The sequence below is a fragment of the Furipterus horrens genome, unplaced genomic scaffold (assembly GCF_987537825.1).
Source record: "Furipterus horrens unplaced genomic scaffold, mFurHor1.1.pri manual_scaffold_3, whole genome shotgun sequence".
NCBI classification, from domain to species: Eukaryota; Metazoa; Chordata; class Mammalia; order Chiroptera; family Furipteridae; genus Furipterus; species Furipterus horrens.
This window is the reverse complement of record NW_028327173.1, coordinates 69,657,165-69,671,817: the sequence shown is the minus strand read 5'-3', so window position 1 is coordinate 69,671,817 and position 14,653 is coordinate 69,657,165. Positions and strand designations below refer to the sequence as shown.

Genomic DNA, 14,653 nt, shown 5'->3' with positions numbered 1-14,653 from the left:
AATTGTGTGCCACGTGTCCTTTACTTATAATAAATACATATGTATTAAACATACATATGTATATACATGCATACTTTTTTGAAAAGCAGTTATTAAACCTTTTTTAACACACTGCCATGGAAAACTGCACAAGAGAAGGTAGTTAGTCCCCATAACAATCTTTATCTCATAGGTACTATTATCATTCCATTTCACAGAGGAGAAAACTAGGCTCAGAGAGTTTAAATTTCTTGTCTAAGATCATACAACTAGTAGATGAGAGAGGTGGAATTTTTACCCAGGTAGTCTGGCTCTAAGTCTAGTCTTCAAACATTCTATAACACTAAGGATTTTTTAGCAGGAGAAAAATTAAGATATATTTTGGACAAATACATTTCATAAAAATACTAAAAATTAATTTGTATGGAAAAGAGCTGAGGAAAGAAGACTATTTTCCAAGCTAAGATAGAAAATGTATTTAGTCTAAAAGAATCCATTGAAAATTAATTTTAGTTTAACTATCAGTATGTGTAGTTTAGTAAATAGAAGTGCTTGAACACAGCATTCAACAATGCTTGACCCAATCAATGCTTTTGAAAGCTATTACTCAAGACCTCTGTTTAGTAATTGAAAGGTATGTTTGCTATATCAATAGATAATAATGCTTATGATTTAAAAAGTACCTATATTCTTTTATACATGCACATGACAGATTTTTCTAAATGGAGCTATTCTACAACTTCAGATGAGAAGGCTCCTCAAACAATGCTGTTCAACAGAAATCTTAATACTTCTGGAAGCCAGAACTTGACAGATGTGGATAAAAACAACTCTACGTTTTCAGAAGTTTTGAATGTGAACTTTGAATTGGGAAATGAAATTTGGGATGATTTTGATGATGAAAGCTTAATAGAAGTTACTAACTTTTCAGCTGACAATACGACAAACACATCAGGTAAAATTGTATGTTAGCATGAAATAATTTCATGAGAAATTCTTTGAATATTTTTCAGTTCAGCTTCTGGGACTGATTTTTTTTTTTTTTTTTTTTGGTCCTCTTTTTAAATCTGCTTGCTTAATTAGCTGTGGTTTGTTAAGAATATAATTTTTAGCAAAACTGAAAATTTGACTACTCCACAGAAAGCATTTCCTTCTACTAAGGACAGAGGTCCAAGTTATTCCATGACTATAGTATAGCAAATGGGCTTCTTCTATTCTATTGCTCACCTATATTTTTAATGACTCTATTCAAATTCAGATTGTTTATTCAGTTTTCTCTCATAAAACATCTACCCAGTTGTCCATTCTAAGATCACATGGTCTGCTAATGTTTGTGAAGGACAAAAGTATTTTCTTTTGAAATATATTCATCTGCTAGCAAAGAAAATAAAAGATAACTTTTATTTCTAGTAGAAATATTAACTTTTCAGGTATAAATAAATAAGAAAGGATTAGTTTCTCCTGTATTAGATATTGTACTTAAATCATATACAATCCAAAAATAATGAGACTTAGTTCTTTAAGTTACTGGCAGATTCACTCTAGTTCACTAAAACAGAGAATTGAAAATCTGGGGAATGTGTAATAAGACAGCGAGAAGGAGGTATTCTGTCCCATGCCAGCTGCAAAAAGGAAATCACTCCCTCGGAATTATAGTTCCCTCTGAACGTTTTCCATCCCAGTCCTCTTTTAAAAAATATTTCTAAAGGAAGCAATTAGAAGTTGAAATATTGTTTCAAGGTTCTAAGAATCACCTAAAGAGCTAATACTCTTTCCAGAAGGAATAGAATTTACCTACCTTCACGAAATGGGCCTAAAAAAATCTCCAACATGGGATCAAGAGGCATAGTTTCCTATATTACTGGACAACTATGGCCCCTACCTCAAAATTAGAGTCATTCTGTACTGCAAGTTAAGAGGCAATTTATACTTGTCCTTTGAGGTAGCCTAATCCTATGAGGGCATAGCTTTGACACTGGGAAAGCCAATCACCGTAAATGTTCCCCTATGTGTAGAGGACTTTTAATGAACTTAATTACATATAGACCATGGAAAATGTTGAATGAACTTTAACTTGATTATTTACATGAATTAAAAATAAATACATGATAGTGATTTGGAGACCTTTTAATATAGTGAGTAATAAACTAACTTATGTGTTTTGTGGTTTTACTCTCTTAGCTTTGCTCCCTTATTTCTCTATGCAAATTAAATTTGACTATTGAGAAAAATTATTTATTCCTTCCTTAACCAGGTTATAACAGTTGGAGAGAGCGAGCCCCTGTAGAACTTGTGAAAAGTTCCATTCAGCTATTTCCTGGCATTTTATTTTAAAATGTTATCTCTTTATATAGGATTTGGAAACTCTCTGAGTTCAAGTACCAGTGGAAGTAAGCTATCCTTCCAAGAGTCAAAGAGCAAATTCCAAAGAGAAATGTCAAACAGGCAAGTTTTAGAAGTTGAGTTTGGAAAACAACTTTATACAGGTTTTTACAACTTTATGTTCTCCTAACATATAATTGGAGATGGGCATCAAGTCTTAAGATGTCAAGGAAGCTGTAAGGTATTAGCCAGACTAAACCCTCTTAATCTTAGAGCTGTGTTTTTCAAAGTGCTGTTGTCAGACCACCTGCATCAGAATCACGTAGGAAGTGATATTAAAAATGCACATTCCTGGGCCCCACACACTTACTGAATCATGGTCTCTGGGGCTGGAGCCCAGGAACCTTCATTTTTCACAAGACTTGAAGCTGAATAGGCATTCCAAGTAGAAGAAACATGTGTAAAGAGATGAGGCTTTAAAAAGTATCCCACGTTCAAGGATCAGTGAAGTGTGGTCTGTGTGGCTATAGCATTAAGGCTGAGATTACTGAGGTCTGATTGTGAGGAACCCTAAATGCCATTTTTAGACACCTATACTTGATCCAGTAGATCACCGACTCAAACTGACTTTAGAACTTGGTGGGCCAAAGCCAACTATAGAGTATCCCATCTAAAGAAAAAAACCACTACTGAGCTCCAATAAGTCGTTGCTGTGCAGGAAATGAGTGTCTGGTATTGTCAAATATTCTAATATTTTTTTAAAGCTAGGAATCTAAACTTTCATGTGACATCTCCTGACTTTTAAGTTTTGACAACTGATTTTTTAAAATGTGACAATCTATAGCACCCTGCTCCTGAAATAATAATAATAATAATAATAATAATAATAATAATAATAATAATAATAATAATAATAAAATGATGATGATGATGATGTCTGGAGGCTGGAGGTAGCCTAGAGACCTCTAGTTTTTACCTAGTGCTGTTGTCATCCAAGACTGTTAAGCACAGGATAAACAGTATGATCAGAAAGAAAAACCATTCTAGTGATTTGTAGAGTGATATGTAGTGACATAAAGTGATATCATTTGTTACTTAGAATGAATTATGAATGGGATCAGAGGCATGGTGGCCAATTTGAGAAAGGCAGCCAATGAGGTAGAGGTGATGGAAACTGAGAGATAAAGTTAGATTTTTTAAAACATTTCATAGATAACACAGATTAAATTTAGCAGTTGAGGGGATATGGTAATTGAGGAAGAGGGAAGAATAAATGGCAAGTGGGTAGATGGAGATGTTTACCTGAGAATACACAATACATAGACATTTGAAAAATAAAACAATTTTAGAAATGTTCAGCTTGATGTATTTTTATAAAAATGCAAAATACATGTGGAGGTTGGACTTGAGTAGAAATCAAGGGAGAGAAATTATAGCCACAGCCAAAGTTTTCCCAAAGAGAAATAATACTAGCAACTTTTTATTCAGTATCCAGTTTACTTAAGGATCATTTACTTCTTTGTTAAAAAAATATTAAATCTGTGGTGCCTTTTGGTATGTTTGCTGTTATTTAGTCATTTTACTGATCTTCAGCATCAAAGAATTAGAGATTTTAGAGAATTCCATTCAACATCACTGTCAAGTAATCATGCCATATTCACCAAGACAACTCCAGTGAACAGGAGCACATTCACTCCCAAGTGCTTGTTCAATGTTTGGATCTCACACTGTTCAATAGCTTTGTAGAATATGAGTTTGCCAAAAATTTCTTTTTATTATTTCCATTCATTGGTTCTAACTCTGAGTCATGCAGAATAAACATGTTAGGAACATCACAGTGGAACAAAGTTGCAGATCCAGAGAAGCAAAAATAGGTAGAAAGTAGGAAGATAACAAGGCACATGAGCAAATTTGTGTGCCACACCTTTAGAAAACTACAAAGAACTTGGGAAGAGTTTAAACGTGACCATCAGGAGATTAGTGGGTTTAATAAGGAGTCCTATAGGGAAGTCCCTGAGGAACTAGTGGCAGAAGTTGTTGCTAGGAAGAAGGCCAGTGGGACCTGAGGATGTGAGTGGAAAGGAGACATGTTTTTCCTTTTATAACATTTTTACTATTTTAACTCCTGCCATTAATCAAAGACAAAAAGATTCAATTCTATCAGTATATGTGATGCCCTGTTTTCCTACCCACTGCTATTGTTCCTTGTATGGCTGTCACATTTTAACCCATAATGTCATTTTAAACTGTCACCTCCTCAGTGATGACCACCACTTTAAAGTGGGTTTATACTTCTGTGCTGTTATTTCTTGTAATATTCCTCAGTTAATTTCCTACATGTCACTTCAGGATCTGTAACTATGTATATCTGTTGTTTATATACTGTCTGCTCCTCTGCTAGACTGTAACTCTCTGAGGATTTGTTTACACTTTGTACCCAGATCATAGTACAATATCTGACATATGAAAACAAATAATAAATGTTTCTTAATGAATGAATTTAATATAGAAGATTAAAGGTGAATTCTAGTATACAGGAATACATAGCAAGACAACTAGAGATGTCTGTCTACACTGAGACCAGAATAGGGAAAGGAGATTAAAAGTGAGATTTAGAAAAGATTTACAGACTGCTAGATGAAAGACAATTAAGTATAAGACCCATTTTTAAAGAAAACTGTTGAATGATTATTTCTGTAGGCCCTTAAAAATAGTATTCTTATCTAATTTGAAATGTATAAGTTGTTGTTTTGTCCAAAGGAGAGGAAGATACAACAAATTCTAACAGACATCAATTTTATGGTGACAAATATGATAAACTTTAATCATATTCCCCAGAGAATCATTGTTGATCTAAATGAGAATGGTATGTTTATATTATTTGCCATATTTCACAAATAATTAATTTTGATTTTTAGTTTTGTTCCATCACATAAGGAGCCAGATATTTATTTATCAAATTCTGCTATGTCCAAGTCTGGTGCATCCTCCATGACAAAATTACCTCAACAAGATGAAAATACAAATATTGTAAGAATCGGTTTTTTGTTTGTTTGTTTGTTTGTTTGTTTTAATTCTGCTTAAATAGTTGAACTTCCAATGAGGGCTTTCTTTTTTTTACCCTCAAAATATAGGTCCATTTACAAAAAGGAAATCAACAAAGTCTGTCACCAGAGATTGAAAGATTGGGCTTTCCTCACTCTGAAAAAAGTTCAAATTCTTCAAATTTTTTCAAGAAAGTGGATTTCTTTATTAGAAACAATGACTATAAAAACAAAATTGATTTCAGGTAAGAATTCTTTTAAGACATTTCAAGAAATACCAATAAAAGTTTTTACAGAGAAATTCTGCATTCTTTTGCATTGGTTATTTGAAATATCAGAACCTAAACAGTTTATTTACTTAAAGATGTTGAAATTTTAGACCCCTGGTGAGCTAACTTCCTTATAATTTATAACATCAAATATCTCAATTTTTGAAAACATATGTTTGATACTCTTAATTAAAACATATTATGATAAACATTTTTACTGATTTGAATGCAGTATATTGATAATATGAAATGTAAAGTCATTCAGGAAATCCAAATGAGAGAAAAAAAGTTCCTATCGAGATGGTGGCATAGGTAAATACGATACTTGCATCCTCCCACAATCACTTAAAATTACAATTAAACCACAGAACAACTATCATTCAGAGCTGCCTGAAATCTAGCTGAACAGAAGTCTTACAACTAAGGATATTAAAAAGAAGCCACACTAAGACTAATGGAAGGGACTGAGATGTGGTATGGGCTGATCCCACATCCATGTGTGGCAGACAAAAATCAGGAGAGAGATCTCCACTATAGAAATTCCCCCGGAGGAGTAAGGGGTCCCAGCCCCACATCAGGCTCCCCAGACTAGGGTTTCAGCACTGGGAAAAGAAGTCCCCATAACTTCTGGCTGTGAAAACCAGTAGAGATAATGGCTGAGTGAGATTCTGGAGTCCCAGATGTTCTTCTTCAAGTGCCTGCAATGGACTTACTCAGACTCACTCCTTCTGAGCTCCAAAGCTGCAATAGCAGCTTGAAAGGTACCAGGGACATACAGGGAAGAACTGAAGTATCTGACATCAGGATGTGAGCTGGAGGGGCAGCTTCCTCACAGACAGAAGTGCTGGCAGAGATCATTGTTCTGTTTCTAAGTCCTTCTCCAACAGAGCTGGCAGGTGAGCACCATATCTGAGTCTACATCAACCTGGCTCACACTGTTCACCCTGCCCTGGTGATTTTCTGAGACCTGTCTCACCCAACTTGTGGGCCCACACAAGCCTTTTCCATTAAAATGGCTTGTCTTGCTTCAGACTTGCCTAATATCTCTCAAACAAGCAGCCTCTGGCCTCAGCATACCCTGTGCCTCTTGCTAAGTGACCCAGGCCTGACAGTAGTAGCAGCTTGCTTTGATTTGCAGCTTGGCCTCTTATGGGGACCACCAACCCCAGGACAAGTAGCAGTCATCTGCAGATCACTTTGTAGCTCATACCAGATGGTCCTAGGCAGAACACAGATGGTGACTGACCTTGGCCTGTACCTCCCAGGAGGCCCCAGAGCCAGCACATCCAGTGGACAGTTCATACTACGTCCAAGAAGTGTCACACTTAAGGGGTAGACTAACAAGGCATCAGAGGCCCACAGAAATGAGTCCTAGTCATGGGGTGGGCCCCTACACAGCTGATCCTCTATGGTGGTCACAGCCAGTACTTATAGACAATCAACCTGGCGGGGGAGGGTGTCATTCTCTCCCATTGACTTGCCAACTGCAATCAAAGCTGAACTACAATGGGAGGGTGGACAAGCCCACACAGGGTAGAGGGCAGTGTACCTGGAGTGCCCAATTTGGGTGACTGGGGAGGCTGTGCCACTGGACCTTACAGAACACCCACTACATAAGGCCTCTCTACCAAGTCCCAGAGATGTAGCAGCTCTATCCAATACATAGAAACAAATACAGAGACGCTGCCAAAATGAGACAAAGAAACATGTTGCAAAGGAAAGAACAGAACAAAACTCCAGAAAAAGAACTAAAAATGGAAACAAGTAATATACTAGATGCAGATTTCAAAACAATGATTATAAGGGTACTCAATGAACTCAGTGGAAGAGTAGATGAACTTAGTGAGAACTTTAACAAAGAGATAGAAGACATAAAAGAGGAACTAGAAAACGTAAAAGAGAGCCACTCAGAAATGAAGACTGTATTAACTGAAGTGAAGAATACAGGGAATCTAGAAATCCTATTGACTCTACCAAAAAACTACTTTACCTAATAAGTGAATTTGGCAAAACAGGATACAAAGTCAATATTCAGAAACTGAAGGCTTTTTTATATACCAACAATGAAATATCAGAAACAAACTAGGAAAAATATCCCAATTACTGTAGCAACAAGAAAAATAAAGTATCTAGGAATAAACTAAGAAGGTAAAAGACTATACTTGGAAAATTACAGTACACTAAAGGAAGAAATTAAGGAAGATACAAATAAATGGAAGCATATACCATGTTCATGGATTAGAACAATTAGCATCATTAAAATGTCCATACTACCCAAAGCAATGTGTAGATTCATGTGATCCCTATTAAAATACCAATGACGTATTTCACAGATTTAGAACAAATATTTCAAAAATTTATATGGAGCCAAAAATGACCTGAATAACCTCAGCAATCTTGAAAAAGAGGAACAAAATAGGAGGAATCACAATACCTGATATCAAGCTATATTACAAGGCCATTGTAATCACAACAGTCTGGTACTGGCATAAGAACAGACACATAGATCAATGGAACAGAACCCTAACCCTAACCCCAGAAATAGATTTGTGTCTCTATGGTCAATTAATATTTGACAAAGGGAACAGGAGCACAAAATGCAGTAAAAATAGCCTCTTCAACAAATGGTGCTGGGAGATCTGGGCAGGTACATGCAAAAAAAAATGAAACTAGACCACCATCTTACACCATACACCAGAATAAACTCAAGATGAATAAAAGATTTAAATGTAAGCCGTGACACCATAAAAGTCCTAGAGGAAAACATAGGCAGTAAAAATTCAGATATCCTATGCAGCAATATTTTCACCGATATATCTTCTAGGTCAAAGGAAATAAAGGAAAATAAATGGGACTACATCAAACTAAAAAGCTTCTGCTTGGCTAAAGAAAACATCAGCAAAATGAAAAAGGAACCAACCATACAGGAAAACATATTTGACAATGATACCTCGGACAAGGGTTTTCTCTCCAAAATATATGAAGAACTCATAGAGCTCAACACTAGGAAGACAACCCAGTTTAAAAAATGGGCAAAAGACCTGAAAAAATACTTCTCCAAGGAGAACATACAGAGGGCCCATAGGCATATGAAAGGATGCTCAACATCTCTAGCCATCAGAGAGATGCACATTAAAACCACAGTAAGAGTACCACCACTCACTGGTCAGAATGGTCATCATTAACAAATCAACAAACAACAAGTGCTGGTGAGGATGAGGAGAAAAGGTAACCCTAGTGCACTGTTGGTGGGAATGCAGACTGGTACAGCTGCAATGAAAAACAGTATGGAATTTCCTCAGAAAACTAAAAATGAAACTGCCTTTCAATCCAATGGCTCCACTGCTGCAGTTATATGTGAAGAATCCTGAAACGCCAATTCAAAAGAACCTATGCACACCGATGTTCATAGCAGCTTATTTACAATAGCCAAGTGCTGGAAACAGCCTAAGTGCCCATCAGTGGATGAGTGGATCAAAAAACTGTGGTACATTTACACAGTGCAATACTACACAGCAGAAAGAAAGAACTCCTACCTTTCGTGAGAGCATGGATGAAACTGGAGAGTATTATGCTAAGTGAAATAAACCAGGCAATGAAAAACAAATACCATATATCACCTAATACAGGAACCTAATGAGCAAAAAAAAAAAAAAAAAACAACAACAACAAACAAGCAAAATAGAAACAGAGGTGTGGAAACAAGGAACAGTCTGACAGTGACCAGAGGGAAGGGGGCAGATGGAGAAGGAGGGGAAAAAGGGGAAGAGCCTAGTCAAGGAACGAGTATAAATGACCCATGGACATGGACAACAGGGTGAGGATTGACTGGGGGAGTAGGGGATGGGCAGGGCAGTGGAGAGCAACAGGGGAAAATTGGGACAACTGTAATAGAACAACAAAGCAAAGAATCAAAGATTTGGAAGATAAGGAAGCTGAAAATACCCAAACAGAATAGCAAAAAGAAAAAAGAATCCCCCAAAATGCAGATAACATAAGGAGTTCTGGGGCAACTTCAAGTGCACCAACATTCACATCAAGAGTGTGCTGGAAGGAGAAGAGAAAGAGCAAGGACTTGAAAACCTATCTGAAAAAATAATGACAGAAAACTTCCTTACTGGTGGAAGGAAACAGACATACAAGTTCAAGGAGCACAAAGAGTCCCAAATAAGATGAACTCAAAGAGACCCACACAAAGACACATCATATTTAAAATGCCAAAGGTTAAAGACAAAGAATCTTAAAAGCAGCAGAGAAAAGCAGTTAGTTACCTAAGGGAGCCCCCATAAGACTGTCAGCTGATTTTTCAACAGAAACTTCGGAGGCCAGAAGGATTAGCAAGAAATATTCGAAGTGATGAGAAGCAAGGACATACAATCAAGATTATCCAGCAAAGCCATTTTGGAATCAAAGGACATATCATTTGCCAGACAAAAATCTAAAAGAGTTCATCACCACCAAACCATTATTACATGAAATATTAAAGGGTCTTCTTTAAGAAGAAGAAGGAAAAAAAGGATAAAAGATGTAAACACAAAATAGCAGTAAGTATGTATCTGTCAACAATTGAACCTAAAAGTCAAACAAACAAGGAGAATAGAAACAGACTCATAGATACAGAGAACATTTTGATGGTTGCCAGATGGGAGGGGGTTTGGGGGGAGGGGTGAAAAGGTGAAGGGATTAAAAGTACAAACTGGTAGTTACAGAATAGTAGAGTGTAGAGAATAAAGTCAATAATACTGTAATAACTAAAACAATAATAAGGAATCCTAATGTCAATAATATTGTAATAACTAAAATTATTAAGAAATCCAAATGAGATTGGCTAGTATTTTAAAAGTTCAAGTTGTATTTTAGCCAACTAGCCTTTCATAATTTTGCATGTTCAATGAGGAAAAAAAAGTTAGATTAAGCCTAATAAATGCCCAAACTGATCATTTTTATGAGTAACTGTAGCAGTTTCCCCCACCTCTTGAGTAGTCAAAGTTTATAGACATATTGATTAAATTACATTACCTTCAAATATGATTTTAAAAATATCTAAGAGACTTGGTCTCTACCTTACAGTTTATGAAGTCTGATTTTCTCTCACAGACTTTCCACAAGGTTATACGTATTGAAGTTTATTTGATGTATTAACATCTTAGTAACCCTTAAGTTTATCCACTTTGTATTTATTACATTCTTTATTGTGTATTTTTAAATAAATTGTGTTACAACGATAGTTATTTTACATTTGCTTTTCCCTCCAGTAGGTATCATCCTGATGATGAAGCTGATGAAATAAAGTCTTTTCTGGGAATATTTGATGGTATTTTCTAAAAACAAAAACAAAATGCTCCTTAATTAGACAGAGTATAAGAACACCTAATTACAAAGCATGCTTTTTAGTTTTAAAAGTAGATAATGATTGTTTAGGTTTATTTCTCTTGAATTTTATCAATTTTATTGACATTTTTACAATGGGCTAATGTATTCCCATTATAACTTTGTGAAAAGCACTTTTACAGTGGCTTTATTTCAATAAGCTGGTAATTAAATTGTACCTAGGAATAATTATTTGGTTATTAGTTGGAGTTTTGGGATTTTGACAAGAACCAATTTAAAATTTTGATTTTTCTTAAGAAGAAAGGCATTCTGTTAAAGCAAAATAATGCTGGTCAGTGAATCTGTTTATTGTATGAATTATTCACCAATATTGTTTTGTCTCACTAAAGATTTTTAAGACTCCAGTGGCCAACTGAACCTGTTCTTATATAATTTGAAGCAATAAATGAAACATTAGTCAATATAGATTATTGTCTTCTTTTAGCTTGTTTTTCAGTTAGTGAATTCATAAAGCTTTATGTTGGTTTTTACTATAGCAAAAGTTACTTCACATTATTTTCCAATGAATTATATCTCAACTTTATTGATAAGTAGCAGATAGGCACACTAAGCAATATTTATTATCTAATTTATATAGATACTGTGTGAAGTTAAAGGCTGGTTAAGAAATTTTAGAAATATTAGAAATTTTTCTTTAAGCATAAAAGCCTTAGAGACATGAGAAGTAAAGAGAAACTTCCAGATGAGATTGTTGTTGTTCTTATTGATAAATGTTTATGAGGCATCATAGGTACTAAGCATAGAGGAAAACTTAGAACTGAGGGGCCTTATCTCTGTTGAAAAATAAGGGCAGCTAATTCCTTTATTTTAGCCATCTTTACAATTGTTATGTTTCTGCATCTGAATTAGTCAAGCTACAACCTTTAAAGGTTATTAAACACTGTTAAAATGAAAATTTGGTACGCTACAATCTGCTCATCTTGCATACATAGATTTGACACTACAGAAATAGCAATTTAATTCGCCAAGACTTATTGTGTTCTGCTAAGTGACAGCACTGTGCCTGGTTCTGCAAGGGATGCAAGTGATGAAAGCACTGTTTTTGCTCTCATGGAGCTTACTTTACACTCTGGTAGAGAAAGTAAGATGTATAATAAAGCAATAATAAAATATACACTAGACAGTAGAGAAGTGGTTCTCAAGCTGCAGGGTGTACTGGAATCATCTAGAGGACTTGTTTGAAAACCGACTGCTGGGTACATACCCAGATTTTCTGACTCGGTAGATCTGGAGAGGGACCTGAAATTCGCCTTTGTAACAAGTCCCTGGTCTGCTGATACTGCTGGTCCAGGAATCACATTGGGGGAGTCACTGCAATAGAGGTTTGAAGTGCTGTGGGAGTTCATAAGAGAGAGAGCATAATCATGACCCTGGGGTCAGGAAAGCTTTCAAAGAGAAGTTAAAATTTGGGGTGAGAGGAATAAGAAAGATTTTAGTGAACAAATATGTAAGAGAAGGACATTCTAAGCAGAGGGGACAGCTTGAGCAAAGCTCCAAGGGAGAAATGTTACCAATTTGGGCAATAACGAATAGATCATTTTAAACACAAGTTAATGTAGGAGATCATTGAAATGTACCTTAAGGTGAGACTGTGGAGGACTTTAGATGCTAAGATTTAAAAAAAACAAAAACAAACAAAAAAACCACCTGAACATTACTCAACAGTGGTGTTTCCCAAACTTGCCTGACCCTAAGCATGTAGATAAAATATTAAATATACTAATTCCCAGATCTCACTTCGAAGCTACTGATTCAGAAATTCCAGGTGGAAGGAACTGGCAATTCTGTAGTCTTAGCCAACACTCCAGGTCATTATGATCAGGCCAATTTTGGAAACACTTGGGTAGATAATAGGTTCATTTCCTAAGTAATCAAAATGATTCGACAGTGTTATAATAGACATATTTTACTTTGTGCAAGTGTTTACCTGGGAAATTATGTGTATGTTAAATATATGTAACTCAAAATCCTGTTTCATATACTGACGACTTAAAGTAGTATTCTTTTGATGAGGTAAAGTTCTAAATATATTGGGTTTATTTATTCATATAAAATGAACCATACAACAGAGCTTTTTATGAAAATCTCAGTTGGGTTAAAGTTTTTCAAAAGTATTTTTCAATTAAAAAGGTTCTTAATTGATTCCCAGTCAGGGCACATGACTAGGTTGCACGTCAGGTCCCCAGTTGGGGGCATGAGTGAGAGGCAACCACACAGTGATGTTTCTCTCCCTCTCTTTCTCCTTTCCCTTCTCTCAAAAAAAAAAACCAAACAAATAAATAAATTTTTAAAGGTTCTTAATAGCTCTATTTTCCTCACCTGTAATGTTAGCATAATAGCACCTACCTCATAGATTTGGAGTGAGAACTTAATAAGCGACTGCATAGGAAGCTGTTTAGGGACTGATGCACAGTATGTGCTTAATAAATGGTAGTTGTTTGTACTAAAAAAAAAAAAAAAAAGTGTCCTTAACAGCATTTTAAATAAGCCATTAGTAGTGAAATAATACAATATTTATTTGTCATATTTGAGTTGCAGTAAGTTTCACAGGACTTGACAAATGAACTCTTGACTTTCCACAGTTGTATCATCCATGGGAAAATGTTCATCCTAGACCCCCCTCCCATAAACACTTCCTGTGGTTTCAGATGGATGCCCTCATCCCCAGCCCCTCCTCACCAACATTCTTAGTTGGTTTATGGTCAGAGCATACAAATCTCTTTTTATATTCCCTTAAATAAAATGTAATTTGAAAATGAATCTTCTGCAAATTCTAGTATAAGATTCCTATAGTCAAATAGAAATGATTGCTGAATTATTCACTCTTAGGTTTTGGCACAATTTGCTGCTTAGAAGAGTCAGGCAGAGTCTCTTTACCATGACCCCATTGCTAGAAAACACCCTAATCAAGCACAATAGTGAACATGCTTTGAGGACCCCTAGCCTACAGATTACATGGATAACACTTACCGATGGCATCCTAGATAATAATTGGTGTCAGTATTTAATAACCTTCACTTTTGTGAGAATAGAGAAGGCACCAGTGAAGACGAAGTTAGGGCAAAGAGGAATAAACTGAACTAAGCTTAGACTTAAGTAAGCAAGCTAACAATTTCAGTGTGGGTTTTCCTTAGTGGAACCAACAAAACAAGCAGGAAAACCTGGCACTTCTTGTCCTTTGACATTTCAACTCCCCACTGCAATAAGTCCTTGCTAATCACAGTCTGATTCGAATACCAGTAACATGAAATCTCCTGGGAGCTGATTAGGTCTCAGGCCTCACTCTAGACCTTCTGAGTCAGAATCCATATTTTAACAACATTCCCAGGTTATTATGTGCACATTGAAGTCTGAGTAGATCTTGTTTACAATGGAAAGGAAAGAAAAGGAAGCAATATAAGAATTCTAAGAGAATCCATTCCAGAAGACAACTATAAGAGTAATGATGATTACTTGGTTTTCAGCACGTATATTTCCTATTATGAATGTAGTGTGGTGATATAGCTCTTGTTTAATTGCCGTTCTGTATGGCTGTTTTCTTCACCAACTGTGTAAATTATCTTTATAATACTCATGCATCAACTGATTCTTTTTTTAGTATAGCTTGAGAGGCACTTAGATGCTCTATAGAGTTTTGTTTTAATTAAC

General features: G+C 35.6%; 1 protein-coding gene across 2 annotated transcripts in view; it reads left to right on the top strand.

The window, feature by feature from the left end:
- Nucleotides 1-10,939, top strand: part of HFM1 (helicase for meiosis 1) — a 93,953-nt gene extending 83,014 nt beyond the window's left edge. Inside the window, exons 34-38 of one of the 2 annotated variants that reach the window (XM_090271724.1) lie at nucleotides 824-934; nucleotides 2,334-2,424; nucleotides 5,220-5,331; nucleotides 5,436-5,590; nucleotides 10,870-10,939. In XM_090271724.1, the coding sequence (XP_090127850.1) occupies nucleotides 824-934; nucleotides 2,334-2,424; nucleotides 5,220-5,331; nucleotides 5,436-5,590; nucleotides 10,870-10,939 (539 nt within the window). Of the gene's footprint in view, nucleotides 1-691; nucleotides 935-2,333; nucleotides 2,425-5,219; nucleotides 5,332-5,435; nucleotides 5,591-10,869 lie in introns of both variants that reach the window. The other variant, XM_090271723.1, reaches the window with a different exon arrangement.
- The last annotated feature ends 3,714 nt before the right edge of the window (nucleotides 10,940-14,653 follow it).